The sequence below is a fragment of the Narcine bancroftii genome, chromosome 5 (genome assembly GCF_036971445.1).
Source record: "Narcine bancroftii isolate sNarBan1 chromosome 5, sNarBan1.hap1, whole genome shotgun sequence".
Lineage (NCBI taxonomy): Eukaryota > Metazoa > Chordata > Chondrichthyes > Torpediniformes > Narcinidae > Narcine > Narcine bancroftii.
Window position 1 is genome coordinate 186,147,766 of NC_091473.1, and position 19,372 is coordinate 186,167,137.

Genomic DNA, 19,372 nt, shown 5'->3' on the forward strand with positions numbered 1-19,372 from the left:
GCTGCGCCGCACTTACCATGTTGTGCTGAGGGAAGGAGGCAGGGGGAGATGGCTGAGGCACGGGGTGCTGCTTCGAATTGTTGAACACCAGAGGCTGGGAGAGGGTCGGCGAGGCAGAGCTGTCCAGGGGAGTTGGCTCATTCTCCGACGAGGAAGGCTGCTTGCCCAGCAACACCGCCAGGTCGATCCTGCGGAGGAAAGTGGAAACGTGAGTCAGGCACCCATTTTCCGGTAAATTCCCCCCCCCCCACCATCCTGAGTGATCCCCGGCATCGAGGAAAGGGGATCGAGAACTTGGAGGTGGGGGAGCACAGGCAGAGGGATCATTCTTGCCCACAGAACCCGCTGCTTCCTGAGGAGACGGGAGTGTGACTGTGGGATTGTGGCGAGCAGCATGGAATCAGTGGGGGAATGGCCTCCTTCTGAGCCCAAAATCTTTGGGGTTTTTTTTTTAAACTCGTGGAAGGGTGGAGAAGAGGTTTCCTCTTCCGACTCATCAGAGAAGCGGAATATATAGTCAGAGGGTTGAGAGTCAGTGGCTGAGGAAACCAGGCCATTGGGTGCATATAAGGCTGAGATTGGCAGGTATTTGATTTGTCAGAGTATCACGGGTTATGTGGAGAGAAGCTGAGTGGGGAGACGGACAAGTTCATGATCAGAATGGTGGAGGTGGGCCAATGGGTCAACATATGCTCCGAAATCCTGTGAACACCCCACCATTCAACGAGATCTTGGCTGATTTGGCTCGATCCCAGCTCCCAGTTACTAGCCAGAAGGCCCAATTCTTCACAATTAACAAAGCTGCCTCTGCTGCTTCACTGGGCAGAGAGGTTTTCACCAATTCCATCCTCCAAAGGGGGAGGAGGAATGGTTCACCCCACACATAACTTCTAGTTGACAGATGCATTGCCCACAAGGCTGAAGCCTGCATGAGCTGGTGCCGATATTGACCCTCCAACACAACCCTGTCGGGAGGGGGGGCTACGTATAATGGCAGCTGGGATTCTGAGAGGCTGCAAGTGGTGGGGAGGGCATCTTTTCGGACATGCACAGCAACACATACCTCTGACCTGCTGTGATTGTCACAGTCTCGTTGGCCGAAGGCAGGGGCCCAACGTTGGAAGCAGTAAAAATCTTGGTCTCGGACAGCTGAAGAAGAGAACAGATTTTTTTTTTCCCCCTTTTATTTAAACAAAGATCAGGAGAGGGGTTGGGAAGATCAACTTAAACCAGTTACATGTCTGACCCGCAGGTTTCCTCAACACCTCCCCAAAATAAATTCCCGCCAACACAGAGTAAATAAACTAAATTGCACTGAAAATCATGGGTCAGGAGGTGCCACCAATGTTGGCGGCAGAACCCTATTACAGTGCCAGTGACCCCGGGTTGAATCCTACGCTATCCGTAAGGAGTTCTCCCCGTGTCTGCATGGGTTTCCACCGGTACGGTGATGTAGGTTAATTGGGAGGCACTGGCCTCAATGGCCAGAATTGTCTTCCATTGTGTTGAAAGTTAAAAAAATTTAAAATTAAAATCTAATGGACTGAAATCTGTGGTGCAATAAACCACCCTGGCCCTGGAAAGAGAAGCCCAATGGTGTCGTGCAAAAAAGCAAGCTGGATTTGCAAGGTTTAAGTGCGAGTACAGGCAACTCGGCTCTCTCCTCCCCAGCACGTGGCACACTGCTCCAGGTGAATGTTCAGCTGGTTGCAAACTGCTGAGGTACACAGTGAAGAAGGCTGGGGGGAGGACACGTCTTTCTGTGATGACCTCGAGGGTGAGAGAACACTCCCTCTCACTGACAGCCTTCAGAAATTAGAATCATCTGTGGTGCAAGGAGCTAAGAGAACTGGAGGGGGAAGCAGGGGATGCTGTTGGGAGAACATCGAGAGGAGAGGGAGCCAGGCCTGATGTCACACCGTTTGCAATCAAGATCAGGTCTCGATAGAGGGGATCAAACAATTTTGGGAAATAACTAAGAAGCATTGATTTAAGGCAGGACAGCTATCTTATTCCCACCCAGGGTGTCATAGGGAGTGCTGGAACTCACTAGCTTAAAAGAGTGAAGGAAGGAGCATTGTATTCGTGAAGTATCTCAAAACGGTTCATGACCAATAGTTGGGAAGTGGAAGTAATTGGCTGGCATGGGCATGCTGGGCTCAATGGCCTCTTCTATGCAACATGTTTCAGTTTCTGCAAAATGACTGCAAATAAGGAGGAAAATTTCAAGGAGGTATCAGTGGTGAGTTCTATCTATTTATTTTGTAGACAGTTGCAAGAGCCTGAAACTTGAGGAGCATTTAATAGAATCTTAAGACAGGCATAGATATAAGAATGATTACGGGGTAGGAAGGGGGGGGAGGAGCCGGGGGGGAGAGAAGCCGAGATTGGGGGGGGTGGAGAGAAAGGGAGAGGAGCTGAGGGGAGAGGGAAAGAAGATGGGGGAGAGAGAGGGGGGAGAGGAGATAGAGAGGAGCAGCTGTGGTGGGGGGGGGTGAGAGATGGAGAGGAGCCAGGGGGGAGAAAAAGAGAGGGGGGGAGAGGGAGAAAGAGCCAGTGTGGGGGAAAGAGAGAGAGAAAAGGAGGGGGGAGCCTGGGGTGGGGGAGAGAGGAGGCGGGGGGAGGTGCTGCAGGGAGGGGTTGAGGGTGTCTTGGAGAGAGGGGGCCAGAGAGAGATGTGCATTTGTGTTTTTTGCTCACAAACCTTTTTATTTACACCCAACCTTGACACTGCACAAACCAAGCTGGTGGTGGAGGCTGGAGAACAGGAGCATTTAAGAGACTCTTAGACAAGCACATGGAGGAAAGAAAAATGGAGGAAAGGTTTTGGGTTTTTTTTGGTAGGAATATATAGGTCAGCACAACATCAAGGGCCGAAGGGCCTGGACTACGCTGTGGCGTTCTACGTGCCAATCCCCGGAAACTGCTCTCCATCAGAAATGCAGAGTGAGACAAAGCCCCAGTAGCTTCGTCAGGAATAACCAAACACCCCAGAAGAAATCCAGGAGGGAGAGCCTTGGTGCTGAGCTCCCCGCCCCCCCCACCCAATCCGTTTGTAGTCTCTAGGTTTCTGCAACCAACTGTGCTCTCATATTCGGCCAATTCACCATCTCTATCCTCCAGGTGGATATTGGAATGGGACAACTCCAGCCCACCCCATGGTCCAGTTTCCAATGCTCATTCCTCACCCAGGTCGTCTGAACAGTCCCTCGTGTGATTTTGGATATTCGCCACCCACCTTTGAACCTCTACTCTTTTGCAGTTGCTCTTCCAAGTTTAACTCTCAGAGTCGGCCTGTTACTTTTCTTTTGGACAGAGAGAACAACTTCAGGATCGAAAGGAGTCCACTTAGAACAGAGATGCAGAGAGAGTCAGAGGGCGGTGAATCTGTGGATTTTGTTGTCACACCAAGTTGATTCCAGGAATGAAAGGGTTATATGAGGAGTGTTTGACAGCTCTTGGCTGGAATTATGTTGGAATTTAGGAGAATGAGGTGGGGTGGGGAAGGTGGTCTCATTAAACATTTGAAGGTTGAAAGATGTGGACGGAGTAGATGTAGAAAGGTTGCTTCCCATGGTGGGAATGTCCAGGACAAGAAGGGCATCCACCCAACAGAGGAATTTCTTCAGCTAGAGGTTAGTAAATCTGTGGAATTTGTTGCCACAGGTGGCTGTGGGGTTCAAGTTATTGGGTGTATTTAAGACAGAAATTGATAGGTTCTGGGTTAGCCAGGGTATCAAAGGTCATGAGGAGAAGGCCGGGCAGCGGGGCCGAGTTGGAGAATGGATCAGCTCGTGATTGCATGGCAGAGCAGTCCCGATGGGCTGAATGGCCTATTTCGGCTCCTGCCTTGTGGATAAGGGGACTCCAGGCTTCGCAAGCCAAGGCCGAGAGAAAGAAAGCGAGAGTGCAGTCCTGGCACTTTGGGAAAGTAGCGACAGTTGAATCATCAGGGAGCCACACTGCACAAAAACAGGCCCTTCTGTGACTACCTGCTTGCCAATCCACACTAGTCCCACGAGGACCACCTCCTCCCCTGCCTTTCCCATTTTAGCATCTTGCTTGAACTCTTAAACGTAGTCATTTCCCCTAACCCCTCATACTCTTTAAATCTCCTTCTCCTACCCACCCCCCACCTTAAAACCAAGCCCTTCTCGTTATGGATACCTCTGCCGTGAGGGAAAAAAGATTAGGACTTGCGCTCCATGGAAGGCAAGCCTAACCTGTCCGATCCGGGCAAACATCATTCACTCCTTGCTAGAGAGGAGCAGCCAGAACTGAAAATGCTCCAATTGCAGCCTAACCACGGCTTTCCGAACAGTAGCACATGACACCTCAACTCTTACACTCCGCACAAGAGTGGTCGGAGGGATAATTAGCGGAGCAGTTAAACGGAGGAATATTGGACCAAGGTCAGGCCGGAGGAGGGAGCGATGTTCTTTCTGCTTGATGGACAGGAGGAATGAAGGAGGAACAGGCTCAGAACCAGGGAGGTTCCAGGACCATAGAGGCACCACTGCAAAACCATTAGGGTGACTATTTAAATAGAGGCCTACAAAATTCTGAGAGGCATAGATAGGGTGGACAGCCAGCGCCTTTCCGCCAAGGCAGGAGTAGCAAACATCAGAAGGGATCTGAACAAAATGAAGGGAGCAAAGTTTTGGGGAGACATCAGGACTGAAGTTTTTTCCACACAGAGAGTTGTGGGGGCCTGGAACGCCTTGCCAGGGCTGGTGGTGGAGGCTGGAAAACAGGAGCATTTAAGAGACTTAGACAAGCACATGGAGGAAAGAAAAATGGAGGAAAGGTTTTGGGATTTTTTTTGGTAGGAATATATAGGTCAGCACAACATCAAGGGCCGAAGGGCCTGGACTACGCTGTGGCATTCTACGTTCAATGTCCTGAGCAATGCCTCAAACATCAGCTTTCGGTGGAAACAAGAATGCGTCCAGGCATTATGACGCGAGATTCAGGGTCTGTAAATAATTTCAAAAGAGGAAAAGGATATGACATCTCTGCTCTAGTGGGGGGGTGGGGGGGGGGGGGGGGCTCGAATCTCAATGGCAGAGTGGTAAATTTTTAGTTTAGAGACCTAAACAGGCTGTCCGGCCTGCACTGCCCAAAAACACCCTATTAACCTACCAAACCCCCTGTACGCTTCTGGAGAATGGGAGGAAACCAGAGCACCCTCAGGGAACCCACGCAGGCATGGGGAGAATGTGCAAACTCCTTAAAGATAGTACCAGATCCAAACGCATTGCTATTACAGCGCAGTGACCCATTACCTTTACCGTTCTTCGAGGGGATTAGAAAGGTTCACTGCAGTATATTGTGGGAAGAGGGGCAAGAGTGGGGAAATCCCAGAACAAAAAGGGGGTGGGGGAGAAAATCATACCATTTAGGACTGAGAATAGGGAAAACATCTTCACTCAGAGAGATGCTGCCTTATGGAACTCCTGGCCACAGAAAATTGTCAAGGCTCACCCTTTTAAGATAAATTCAACATGTGGCCCTTGGGGCTAAATGGGACCAAGGGGGGGAATTTTATTTTTTAAATCGGGAGAAAGCAGGAATATTTAATTTTTTTTAAAATTAACAGACATGCAGCACAGTAACAAGTCTTTTTGCCCTACGCTGCACAATTCCAACCTGCCCCCCACCCCCCCCCACGGTATGGAGGATGGGAGGAAACCGGAGCACCCAGATGTTTGACACAGTATGATATCATTAAAATACTGGTGGATGTTGCTATCCGTCTAAGGGTGGGGGGAACAAACTTCAAGAACGAACTTACTTAAAAGAGAGACAGTGAGAGATGAGAAGTTGGTCTTACCTGATAGCAGCCATTGACTGCTTTGGGAGGTTTCCTTTTGTCATCAGGAGTCAGGAAAGTGGTGCCTGGTGCTGACTGAAATATAGGGGAAACTACAGGTGTCAGGACGCTACCGATTTCGGAGACCGCACAAACAGATTTGGTTTTATTTTATTGTGGCATTCAAAACATTTTCTAAAATAAAAGAACAAAGCCACACGCAACTTGAAGGGTTGGGGTGGGGTGGGGGGGATGTGGAGAGGAGATGGAGGGGTAGGGGGAACCCAAACTAAAGGCGATACCAGGCATGTCATGGCCGGTCGCCCCACACCCCCAGGTCTTCTCAGCCAGCAACAGGCAGCCTCCTGACGTCAGCTGGTGACCAAAGGTTTCTCCACTTACAGCGGCCGCTAGCAGGTAAACAGGAAAAAGTAAAAGGGGTGAAAACGTAGCTGCGGAAATTAAAGCCAAGCCGCCAAAACGGAAGCAATTGGAGGACGGAAAACACACGACGCCACAACGGAAGATTCCCCCCCCACCCCCGCAGGCTACTGACCACCCCCTCCAGTCTCCAAGCGGACAGTTCCAGCCACCTCTGGGGTCCCCCACACAGACCAGGTTTTTCCCCCTCCACCCCCCCAAAGAGTGGATCCTTGTCGCACGGGATTTCGGCTCAACCTCCCCACCAGAGAGATGGGGAAGCAGAATGAGAACAAAATTCTCCACACTTCCCCCCTCCCCACTGGAAAAAAATTAAAAACCAGGCACCTCCTCAAAGACAGGAGACGGACATCTCTGCAGGTATGCGAAGTGTCCGGTTTGTACAAATCCCCACAGGGTGCTGGCTTCTTGCCAAAGGAGCTGTGGCAACTACTATGGAGCATGCACTGAGTTGTTGGGTATCCACCGACCCCTACCCTGCTAAACCTCAGGGACATACACACAGATGGGGAAATAATGGAGGAAAATAGGGATGATGGAGAAACAGCAGGCCACACAAGAGCCACAGGAAGCAAAAAGGTGAGCAATGTTTTGGGACTAGCCAGCAACTTCCTGCCAGAGGACGGCTGTCCATGCCTGCACTTTGTGGTGATGGGAGTGCTGGCCCAGGGCATCTATCATTTTATTTGATACTGGTCCAAATGTCCCAGAGCTGGGGAGGGAGGGAGTTCCAGCCAGGAGAGATAGGGGTGCAGGGGCCCACTTTCAAAGGGTTAAAGTGCATCAGATGCATTGTGACTCTTAGTCAAACTCAGGGGGAAATCACACCAACAACATTTTAAACTGCACACACAAGGAATTCTTGGGGTGCGTCAATTCAGGCTACAAGCACCCCAGGAGAGTTTAAATACCTACATCTTCACTCCAGTCATCTGTACCCCACTCCTCCGCTGTCGTCCGCCAAGCACCTACAATTAAAAGAGCTTTAGTATTTCTTTACAGGGGTAGGACCTCACCGCCAAGCTTCAGGGACCTCGCAGGCTCGGACTGGTTGTGGGGGGGGAGAACACAGAGACCCTGAGGAGTTTGCGTTGCCAAAGTTAGCAGATGCGGGAGGGGAGAAGATAGCAGATTAAATGCTCTGCCACATCTGCAAGGTTCTCCAACCTGACTGCAGCCTCTAAACTGCTCCACATCAGACATTGGCAGATTGGGTTTGCCAAGGCTTTTTTTTGGGTGGGGGGGAGGGGGGGTGTGGGAGTCAGGGTTAGGTAGGTAGTCAAGAACAAAATCATCCATTAGGGTGGGGGGGGGGGGGGTTGGGGAAGAAGGAGATGATACATGAAAATCCCAACGTTGACAAAAAATGGAGCACTACTTGGGACTTTGATGGTCACGGTCCATCCCAGAATAAAGTAGATGGAGGAACAGGTCGTGTAGAGGGAACATAGAGGCTAAAGGATTTAGACAGATTAAGAGAATGGGCAGAGAATTGGCAAATGAAATATAATGTTGGCATGTGCACTTGGGTAGAAAACAAAATAAACAGGCAGACTATTTTTTTAAACGAGGAGAAAATTGAAAATACCCACCAGATGCAAAGGGACCCAAGTCCTTGTGCAGGGTGGCCTAAAGGTAAATTTACAGGTTGAGACAGTGGTGAAGGTGGCAAATGCAATACTGGTGTTCATTCAAGAGGAACAGAATACAAGAGCAGGGATGTGATGTTGAGGCTTTAAGAGGCACTGGTGAGAATATTGTGAGCAGTTCTGGGCTCCTCGTTAATGAAAAGATGTACTGACGTTGGAGAGAGTTCAGAGGAGGTGCACAAGGATGATTCCAGGAATGAAAGGGTTATCACATGAGGAGCATTTGACGACTCTTGGCCTGTACTCGGAATTTAGGAGAACGATGGGGGATCACATTGAAATATTTTGAATGTTGAAAGGCATGGACGTAGATGCTGAAAAGTTGCTTCCCACAGTGTCTGGCAAGGGGGTTCACCTGGTGTCTTGGACAAGAAAGCACAATTTCAGGATTGAAGGGCGTCTGCTTAGAACCGAGAGCTGGAGGAATTTCTTCAACCAGAGGGTGATAAATCTGTGGAATTTGTTGCCACAGGCAGTGGAGACTAAGTCATTGAGTGTGTTTAATGCAGAGGCTGATAGGTTCTTAGTTGGCCAAGGCATCTAAGGTTATGGAGAGAAGGCCAGGTAGTGTGGCTGAGTGGGAAAATGGTTGAATGACTGGGCAGACTTGATGGGCTGAATGGCCTATTTCTGTTCCTATATCTTATGACCTTAAACCAGTGAATTTTATGCCCAAGGGCAGGGAGAGGGTGGAAGAGTCACAGACCTTGTGGGTGAAACCACCATTTATTTCCCAGCCATTCCGCTTCTAGCAACAAGCAGATCAAGGGGCAGTGTGGAAACACCCAACCCTTCGTCCCAAAACCTGGACATTATTCAGGTGCCCCAAATTCACTTGGGAGGAGACCTAGGTTGGGGCTTAATACTGGCATCTCCTGAATGAAAACAGAGACAATGGGAGCCCAACGGGAAGAGGCCTTCCATTGTCTCACCCACATCACCCATCATCTTAGGGTCTATTTAGGTAAGGGTAGGAAATGGTGCCAATGGGGTGTGGTGCAAGGAGCCTGTACAAGGTGAACAGAGTAGGGGCGAAGAGCTGGCAGGAGGTGAACCGGAATGGGGCAGGAGGCGGGACGTGAATCAGAATGAGGTAAGAGGCAGGAGGTGAACTGGAATGGGGCAAGAGGCAGGAGGTGAACTGGAATGGAGCAAGAGGCAGGAGGTGAACCGGAATGGCGCAAGAGGCAGGACTCGAACCGGAATGGGGCAAGAGGCAGGACTCGAACCGGAATGGGGCAAGAGGCAGGACTTGAACCAGAATGGAGCAAGAGGCAGGACTTGAACCGGAATGGGGCAAGAGGTAGGACTTGAACCGGAATGGGGCAAGAGGCAGGACTTGAACCGGAATGGCGCAAGAGGCAGGACTTGAAACGGAATGGGGCAAGAGGCAGGACTTGAACCGGAATGGGGCAAGAGGCAGGACTTGAACCGGAATCGAGCAAGAGGCAGGACTTGAACCGGAATGGGGCAAGAGGCAGGACTTGAACCGGAATGGGGCAAGAGGCAGGTGGTGAACCAGAATGGGGCAAGAGGCAGGTTGTGAACCGGAATGGGGCAAGAGGCAGGTGGTGAACCGGAATGGGGCAAGAGGCAGGACTTGAACTGGAATGGGGCAAGAAGCAAGACTTGAACCGGAATGGGGCAGGAGGCAAGATTTGAACCGGAATGGAGCAGGAGGCAAGACTTGAACCGGAATGGGGCAAGAGGCAGGACTTGAACCAGAATAGGGCAAGAGGCAGGTGGTGAACAGGAATGGGGCAAGAGGCAGGAAGTGAACCGGAATGGGGCAAGAGGCAGGAGGTGAACCGGAATGGGGCAAGGAGCTGGCACCAGGTGAACCCCCTTGCCAAACACGGCAGGTCTGAGGGAGGGAGGAATGGGGATAAAACCCACTCCTGGAGGGTCACACCAGCAGCCGCTTCTTACAGCATTGGGCTTTAAGAATTAGGCAGTGTGGTTAGCGCTTGGAAGCAACTTTTCAACATCATGGGGAGTTACCATTCTCTCCTATATGCCCATGTGGTTTCTCCCACGTTGCAAAGATGTACGGGGTGGAGCCATTTAATTGATCACGAGTGTATTTGGGCCAGAAGGGCATGTTCTCGCACAGTATCTCTAAATTAAAACTCCCAATTTCCAACTTGAAGATCTACTGGGGCAGGGATAGGAGGTGGGGAGAAACAAAGATTATTCCTAACTTCAGGTCAGTGGACCCCACCTAAAGTCGGAGGCAGTGTTAAACATCTCATTTTATTTTAAGTTAAATACAAACTTTCAAAGCATTGAGAGCAGGGAGAGCTAAGGGTGGGGGGGCAAGCAAACACCAGCCCAGTGGCATCCTCTGAACCAGCAAGGAAATTGCATTCATGTGTTGTGTTCCAACAATGTATACAAGACAGGAGAGCAACATGGAGGTTGGAAGGGGAGTCTTTCTCCTTGCAAATTGAGTTTTTAAGCCTGAGCCAGAGGAAGAAGGCAGCAACAAGCCCACGACAGAAAGGAGCAGATATTTATTTCAGCAGGCTTTGAACACTGAATCAGCAAGGAATTGGACAGACCCATGATTTGGTGCTCCTTCCACAAAGGGAGATCCCACGAGTTTCCTCCCTACCTACGAGTCATCTAGATTCAGTCAATCTTGTCACAATCTACATTTAAAGGACACCTAACTCTGTGACAGCAGGATATGTTCTACATATTCCACACGTCCTCCTTCACCACAATTCGGGGTGCCCGAAACAGTCCTTCTAAGTGAAGCAACACTTCACTTGTGAATCTGCAAGGGTCGTCTACTGCATCCAGTGGTCCCGTTGTGGTCTCCTCCACCTCGGAGAGACTGAGTGCATGCCGGAAGATTTCTTTGTTGGACACCTTGGCTCTGTCTGCTGCAAAAGCGGGGATCTCCCAGTGGCCACCCACTTCAACTCCCATTCCCATTCTCCTGCTGACATGTCTATCCATGGCCTCGTGCACGGCCAGAATGAGACCACCCACAAATTGGAAGAACATCACCTCATCCTCTGTCTGGGCTCCCTCCAACCTGATGGCCTTAACATGGACTTTTCCCATTTCCATTAAACCACCCACCCCCCCTTCCCCCAGCCCCCTATCTCTGTCTCTATCTCTCTTCCATTTTTCCTGTCTCCTTTCACAGAGCCAAAATCAATTCTCACCTCTCCTCTTATTGTATCCAATTAACACCTTTGTTGGCCTGGATTCCTCCCCCTACCAGTCTTCAGTTTTCATTTTGATGCCTTCATGTTCTTGGCTTCTAACTCGAGGAAGGGGCTCAAACCCAAAACATTAGTAAAATATCTTTACCTCCTATGGATGCTGAGCTCCTCTAGCATTTCTGTGATTTTACTACAACCACAGCGTCTGCACACTTTCGCGTTTCACTCTGTGATCCATGATTAATCTGCTCCTGCGTGCCCCAACTATGTTCAGCTCTTGTGTTTTTGAAGCATTTATAGGTGGGAGCCGTGACTATTCTAAAGGAGCTCAGGTTGCCCACAAGATCAGAGACGATGTGGGGTGAGGTGGGATAACTGGCCACTTGTCAATTTTCTTTAATTAGTCATACACCACGGTAACAGGCCATTTCAGCCTACAGATCTGTGCTGCCCAAATTACACCCCAGTACTTTTTTTAAAGGTAGGTGGGAGGAAACCGGAGCCCCCAGGTATAAACTCCTTATAGTCAGTGCGGGATTTGAACCCTGGTCCAGTCCCAATCGCTGGCACTGTGAAGGCCTTCCGCCAATCGAGCCCATTATTTCCACCCCATCGAACCTTTCCCAGCAGGAATATCTGGATTTTATACAGGTGCAGGAACCCAGCCCAATCTGCATCTTGCACTATCTTACGTCGTATATTCTATCTGGGCACTCTCCAACCAGATGGTATTAACATCAACCTCCAGCTTCCATAAACCCCACTATCTGTCCCCCCCCCCCCCACCGAGTCTCTCTCATTCACAATCCCATCTCCTTTCCTCCAGCACCTCTCCCGTTATCACTTCATCTTTCCTTTCTTCCACCTTGTACCTCTTACCTGTTAAACAGTTCTCCTCCCTGCCACTTCTCACTCCACCTTCCCCCCCACCCCCCACAGCTTTTTATTTAGGTGCCTGTCTGTTTTTGCTGATACCCCACGACTGAAATGTTGGCTACCCTTAACTCTCGATGGACGCAGTGTGACCTGCTGAGTTTCTCCAGTAGGTTTGTGTTCTGCCCTTGACCCCAGCTTCTTCAGACTTCCTTGTTTCTTAACTACACCCAATGACCCGGCCTCCACAACAAATTTCTCAGATTTATCAAACTCTGGCTGAAGAAATTCCTTTGCATCTCTGTTCTAAGTGGATGCCCTTCAATCTTGAAGTTGTGCCCTCTTGTCCTGGACTCTCCCACCGTGGGAAACAACCTTTCTGCATCTACTCCAGTGGTTTTCAAATGTTTTCTTTCCCCTCACATACCACTTTAAGTAATCCCTATGCCATAAGTGCCCTGTGATTAGTAAGGGATTGGTTAAAGTGGTAAGTGAGTGGGACAAAAAAGGTTGAGAATCACTGCTCTAGACCCAATTGTTACTGAAATATTTTGCTTGAGAAAAATTGTCATTGGCCCAGTTCCTTTGGAGTTTATGAAACCGAGCACATAACAAGTCAATTAGGGACAATTAAAACAGCAGTTTTCAAACTTTTTGTTTCCACTCACATACCATCTAAAGTAATCCCTTACTTTAGAGAGAGCACCCATAGCATAGGGAATACTTACGGTGGAAAACAAAAGTGGGTTTAACGGTACGTGGGCCAAACATAGGCAGGCGAGACTGGCGTGGGTGGGTCATTTAGGTCGGTGTTGGCAAGTTGGGCCGAAGGGCCTGTTTCCATGCTGAGCAACTCGATATCTAGGAAGGCCAATAGGGCCAAGTAACACACCTGTCTTGTATATATTGCATGAAGCAGACAAGAGAAAAAGAGGGGAAAGGATACAGGGTAGCTGGAACACATCCACCAGGCTCAAAGGAATTTAAAAAAACACTCTCGGGGCGAGTGAGATGTTCTTGGAACCAAACCGTGAAGGTGTCACAGCTGCGAACGCACATCTGACCCATGTGAATCAATACAAAGTAACCATTTTACGCTGTTATGTCCAACATCAAATACCCAGCAGTAGAGAATTTAGCAGTCATATATCCACAAATAACAGCATTAATAGTTGGCGATATCTGAGAACATTAAGGGCACCTGGTGCTTTGACAAACCACCCCTCCCCCCACCCACCCAAATAAGAATTGTCAGCCATCAACACTGCATAATATCACTAAGTTCTACAACACTTCTGCAAATTACAGAGTTCAAATTTCTTTCAAAAAAGGTAAAATTTGAAAAATATAAACAAGGCACAATTGTCTAGCAACAAACTTTTTGTTCAAAAAAAGAGACACGGTCGATTCAAGACGAAGCGGTAGGACGGGACGCATAAAAAGAGCATCCACAGTAGTCAAAAGGTTAAGCGTACCAGGCACAGTTTCAAATTTTCTCGGACAATTTATCCCGGCACTCCCAGTGTACTGAAGTCCTGGAAAGAAAAAACATAAAGAACAGAAAGAAAGAGACAACTGATGCAACTCAGGGTTAGTTTTAAGAAAGAAGCAAAATTTATGTGCCCCATATTACTTATTGCTCATTTTTCCTGTCAATAGTCTACCTATGGATATTCATCAGAAGCAAACGCACACAATTTTAATACCGTATATTTTGGCGTACAAAGAGAGTTGTGAAACCATATAACCATTTACGGAGCAGAAACAGGCTATGTTGGCCTTTCAAGTCCGCACCGGTTCAAACCATTTAAAAAATCTCTCAAAAATGGGGGGGAGGTGGGGTGGGTTTGACTTATACGCCAGATATACCTTTGAACCCTTAAATCAGCACAAAAACCGCTCCATGATGATTCAGTGTACAAGTCAACCCTTGAAAAACCGATTTGGTGTACATTGACCCTCGAAAATCTAAAAACCCCAACTACAGCAGATTTTCATTGAAATTTTTATTGAAAGCAACAACACATTTAGAACCCTTCAAAATCACTCTTGCTGTCATCGTGAGGCAAAGATGGCGTCAACCCCATCCGTACTCTCACTGTTTAAACAGTCATCTTACGGGTCCCAGTCTGTACAGATGAGGGCACTTCAGCTTCGTCTTCAGTGACCCACAATAAATCATTTTCTGTGCCATCAATTGCACAAGTGATACTGCACTTTTTAAACCATTTTATTAGTCTCTACTTTAAGTTTGGCCCATGCCTTGAGAATGAAGTCCCATAGCATCTCAAGTGATACAGCACACACTTGTGAACGATTTTTTTTCTGCACTCAACATCCATGGATTCCATTCCTCACCCAAATGGTGCTTGAATAGCTTGTTCAAGCAGACATCGAGAGGTTGCAATAGAGACGTCACACCACCTGGGATAACCGCCATGCAAGTATTATGTGGTTTTAATCCACTGTTAGTCTTCTCAGTTAAGTGGCTACGAAGCAAATCCCAGACCAGCAAACTCCGTTCTTTGCGTAAACCCCTGGCCACCTGTTCCAAGCATTGTTTGTCCATAGTTTTACACCATTTTCATCCATCCATCCTTTCTCATGAAAATGTACGAAAATACCCACAGGGAATTTCATTTTTAGTTTAATTTTGCATTTGATGATTACCACGGGTTTTAACTTCGATAACATCACGGTAAACCTGGTCCTTTTGTGGCCTGTACTTCTGGTTTGTACATTCCACTGTTCTATTGCCTATCATGTCAAAATTCATGGGGTTTCGTCCATGTTTCCAGTATTTGCCACTGCAATCTGGTGTTTCTGCTGGTTAAATGTAATAAACAGGTGAAAACTTGCAACTTTATGATCAAGATCTTTTGGTAGTTTCAGAACAAATTTTTTTTTTGGTCATAATACCAGGATTTTCCTGTTCATGAAACGGTTGCCCCAGCCGACCATAGCTTCAAAATCATCACTGAGTTCTGGGTGCGACTTTGCCCGCTGCAATGCAAATGTCTTCATTTTATTTCGGGTGACCGTGTTGCGATCTTGCCTCTATTCACGAACCCATTCTGCAACGTGATTTTCCAACTCGGGCCAACGAGTGATTCTTCTTCTCATTGAGCATTGCCTTTTTAGTATTTTTCTGAAAGTCTCTTCCTTCTTCCTCCAAACTCTTCCCAACTTCCCATATATATTAAATTTTCTTGCAACAGTGCAGTAGTTGGTTTTCTTGGGCATTTCTGTCACTTTTGCTTCATACTTTTGTCGTTTCGATGAAGCCTCCATGATAACAACCACCTCCAGCAGATCAATATCATTAACAATTTCAGGGGTCGACCTATATGTCGACAAATGCCCAACATCTCAGACATCGCGATTTTTGTGAGTAGACTTGAATGCCTGATATATGGTAACATGCTGAGGCTGAAAAAAAGGAGGATCGACATCTGCCAAAATATACGGTACCTCAAAAGCATGTGTTGTAGCTATGGAAATGGAGGTTGTATCTTCCTTCCTTGCTCTCAGCTACGAACCAGCTCCTACAGAAACCCCCACCAAACTGCTTAATTTACCTGGGGATGGTTTATGTTTCCCATAACCCCCCCCCCACCATGCAGTAGCATGCAGGCCAGACGAAACGAGGCGGGCATGTCCCCAAGCCAATCAAAACGTGATGCCTTCTTTTTCTACCCAAGCTTTACTTACCGTGCTGGGAACACAAACTCAGGGCTTTGTGCAGAAACATTAGTCTCATATTTCTGTGCCCAGAATGGGAAAGGAGAGAGAGAGGGGAAGACTTGCGAAGCAAGTTGAAAGCAAAGGTCCACACATCTCACTGGGATGTTCTTCTGCGATGTTTATTAAATCGAGAAACATATGGCCATTGATTATCAGCTCCACCAAGGTTCTACCATTACTCTTACCACAGAAACAGACCCTTCAGCCCTTCTCGTCCGTGCCAAACTATTATTTTGCCTAGTCCCACTGACCTGCACCTTGTCCATCTCTCCCTTGAACTGTCCAAATTTTTTTTCCCTAAAATGTCAAAATTGAGCCCACATTCACCACTTCAGCTGGCAGTTCATTCCACAACCCCCACCACTCTCTGTTTGAAAAATGTTCCCCCCCCCCCAACCCAGGTCCACCTTGCCACCCAAGCTCAGTGGAAAAAGCCTACTTGTATTTACCCGATCTATACCCCTCATAATTTTGTATATATCTCCTAAATTTCCCCTCATTTTACTAAGTCCTGGGGAATAAAGTCCTAACCTGTTTAACCTTTCATTATAACTCAGTTCCTGAAGTCCCAGCAACATCATCTGCACTCTTTCAATCTTATTGTCATCTTTCCAGCAGTTAGCTGACCCAAATTGCATGTAACACTCCAGATTTAACCTCACCAATAACTGATGGCAACCTCAACATACTTCCTCTGATTTATGAAGGCCATTGTGCCAAAAGTTCTCTTTACAACACATTCTACCTCTGGTGCCCCTTCCAGGGAATTATGTATCTGTATTCCCAGGTTCCTCTGTTCTACCTCATCTCTCAGTCTTCAGTCTCATTTTAGGAGACGGGAAAACTAAAGCGATTTTTAAAAAACCCAAAGGAAGCCCCTCACAGAGTAGTGACAGAGATGCATTTTAATAGGCCAACTGATACATGGGGGGGAACAAACGAAATCCTATTCCTCAATGCCCCTTCGAATGGGTAGGATAGAATTCTGAGGACTGCAACTTTTGCCCTCCTTAGTCACACGGAATATGAATGCAGGCCATTCAGCCCTTTGAACCTGTACCGCCCATTCAATACGATCGTGACTGTGTGACCTCAGTACCCTATTCCAGCTTTCTTTCCATTTTTCCTTCCTCCACACAGGCCACATCCAACTCCCTTCTAAGTCTATCTAAGGAACCGGCCTCAGCCATGTTCTATGGCACGGTGTTCACCACAAGTTCACGAGTGAAGAAGCTTGGGGAGGAACGGTCACACAAACCTATTGGAGCATGAGTGACGCGGGTTCAAAGCTGGTGCTGTCTGGAAAGAAGTTTGCATGTCCCCGTCTGTGTAGGGGCTCCTTCACTCCTTCAAAACGTTTGGCGATTGAAAGTTAATGGGCGAATTTTGGGGGTACGGGCCTGTGCGTCTAAATTTAAAAGTTTGATTGCCCCTTCCTTCTTGTTTACATTTCTCCCTTCTGTGCATTTATCTTTTCTTGAGTAGTTATTTTGCATTTCCAATAAGTAGAAATTCTGCTGGCCCACAGGAAAAAGTAGTTTGGGATTACATGTGATGGTATGTATGTAATCTGACAATAAATCTGAACTTCAAAAACAAATCCCCATCTCAGTTCTAAATGGCTTCCCCCTCGTCTTCAGTCTGCGATCCCTTGTTCTGCACTTTCCCCCAACATCCTGCATCTAACCTGTCGAGCTCTGTCGAAATTTTACACGTCTCTGTGAATTCCCGCCTCATACTTCAACATCCCATCAGCTCCAACCACCTGACCTTGCCCCACAATCCCTACTTTGCAAAATATCTATCTGCATTTTAAAATATTAGTCTCCATTGCTTCCCCACCCTCCCCTGAATCTTGAGGCTACGAGTGGAACCAATGTTACGGCCCCTTTTACACCTGTTACACTGCCAGCGACCAGAGTTCGAAACCGACACTGTGCGTAAGGAGTTATTACGTTCTTCCCGTGTCTGTGTGGGTTTCCACCGGGGGCTTCAGTTTCCTCCAACCCTCCAAAAAAAATGGGCAGTGGGGGAGGGGGGGGTTGTAGATTAATTGGGGAAACAGTCCAGAATCGGGTTCTGCCGTCTTGTAACGGTGATGAGAGGAGGGGGTGGAATGCCTGTGCCGTCTGCAGCGCACAACAACCTTCCAGATTTGCGGGTGCTTGGCTGCGGTGAGGGTCTTCTCCCCCCTGGGGAATCATTGCAAGAGGGGTGGAATTTAGGAGCAGGGAGGTTATGCTGCAACTATACCACCGGTGAGGCCACACCTGGAATAGACCGTGCAGTTCTGGTCTCCTTAGTTGAGGATGTACTGGCTTTGTCGGCAGGGGTAGAGGTTCACCAGGTTGATTCCAGAGATGAAGGGGTTAGCCTAAAAGGAGAAATTAAGTCGTCTAGGATTGTACTCGCTGGGATTCAGAAGAACGAGAGGGGATCTTTTAGAAACGTTTAAAATTATGAAAGGCATCAATAGATAGAGGTAAGCAAGTTGTTTCAAATTGGTGGGGGAGAGCAGAAGTAGAGACATAGCCTCAAGATTCAGGGTGGTAGATTTAATTAGGATGGAGATTGAGGAGGAACTGCTTTTCCCAGAGGGTGGGGATTATGTGGATTTGCTGGCCACTGAAGCAGTAAATATGTTTAAGACAAGGTTGGATAGATTTTTGCATAGTTGAGGAATTAAGGGACATGCAGGGGAAGAGTCAGGTCAGTGAAGATGAGCCTATTATCAGATCAGCCACAATCTCATTGGAATGCGGTGCAGGCTTGACAGGCTGGATGGCTGACTCCCGCTCCTATTTCCCATGTTTTCCCCAGATCGCAAGATGCAGCGAGCAGGCAGAGGGCAACGGATCTTCGCGGGTGGATCACAGCAGCTCCAGGGGAGCCTCTCCCCCGTATAGTCCCAGGACACCGCAGCCATGGCCCCACATTGAACTCAGAAATCACTGCATGGGTCAGAGATCCAAACTCACAGTGGGTGGGGGGGGAGGGGGGGGGGGAGCGAAGAAGAACTTGCCAAAGAAACAAGAGAAATTCTGAAAATTTGACATGGGGCTCTAAATTCACCCATGGGACATGGCCACTGCTGATGGAGCTAGCACGAAGTATCCACCTCCTACTGACACCAATGGCAGAAGATGTAAAGTGCCAAATCATTGCATGGTGGCCTTGTATCCACCTCCGAAGAAAGTCAGTGAACAATCCAATAGTTTCACATCAGTGTCACTAATCTAAATTTAAATAATTTTGACGTACAGCACGGTAACAAGCCCTTCTGGTCCATGAGCCTGTACCACTCAATTACACCCAGTTAACCTACAATCCCCATACGTTTTGAAGAGCGGGAGGTGCCCCCCCCCCCCTCCCAGGGAAAACCCACGCAGACAGACAGGGAGAATGGACAAACTCCTTACAATGTTCAAATTTAATTTCCCAGCTGGTCTAGAGGGGATTTGAACTAATAAATTCAGGATCCAAGACACAAATTCCAGCTGTTTGTCCAGTGAATGGACCTGGAGAAGTTTAAAAGGGCAAGTGACCTCCTTAACACATTCAATGAAAGCATGAGAGGGTGGGTTTCATTGCCACTGGGAGTCAGCGGGATCTTAAATTTAGACATACAGCAGGGTAACGGGCCCTTCTGGCCCACGACCCCTCACAGACACAAAAAA

General features: G+C 48.1%; 1 protein-coding gene across 7 annotated transcripts in view; it reads right to left on the reverse strand.

Annotated features, from left to right (window-relative positions):
• Positions 1–19,372, reverse strand: part of ubap2l (ubiquitin associated protein 2-like) — a 131,467-nt gene that overhangs the window by 40,407 nt on the left and 71,688 nt on the right. For 6 of the 7 annotated variants that reach the window (XM_069940160.1, XM_069940164.1, XM_069940165.1 and 3 more), the window contains 5 exons: positions 13,427–13,486; positions 7,169–7,221; positions 5,834–5,908; positions 1,064–1,149; positions 17–188 (listed from right to left, as the gene is read on the reverse strand). In XM_069940160.1, the coding sequence (XP_069796261.1) occupies positions 17–188; positions 1,064–1,149; positions 5,834–5,908; positions 7,169–7,221; positions 13,427–13,486 (446 nt within the window). The remainder of the gene's footprint in view (positions 1–16; positions 189–1,063; positions 1,150–5,833; positions 5,909–7,168; positions 7,222–13,426; positions 13,487–19,372) is intronic. The other variant, XM_069940163.1, reaches the window with a different exon arrangement.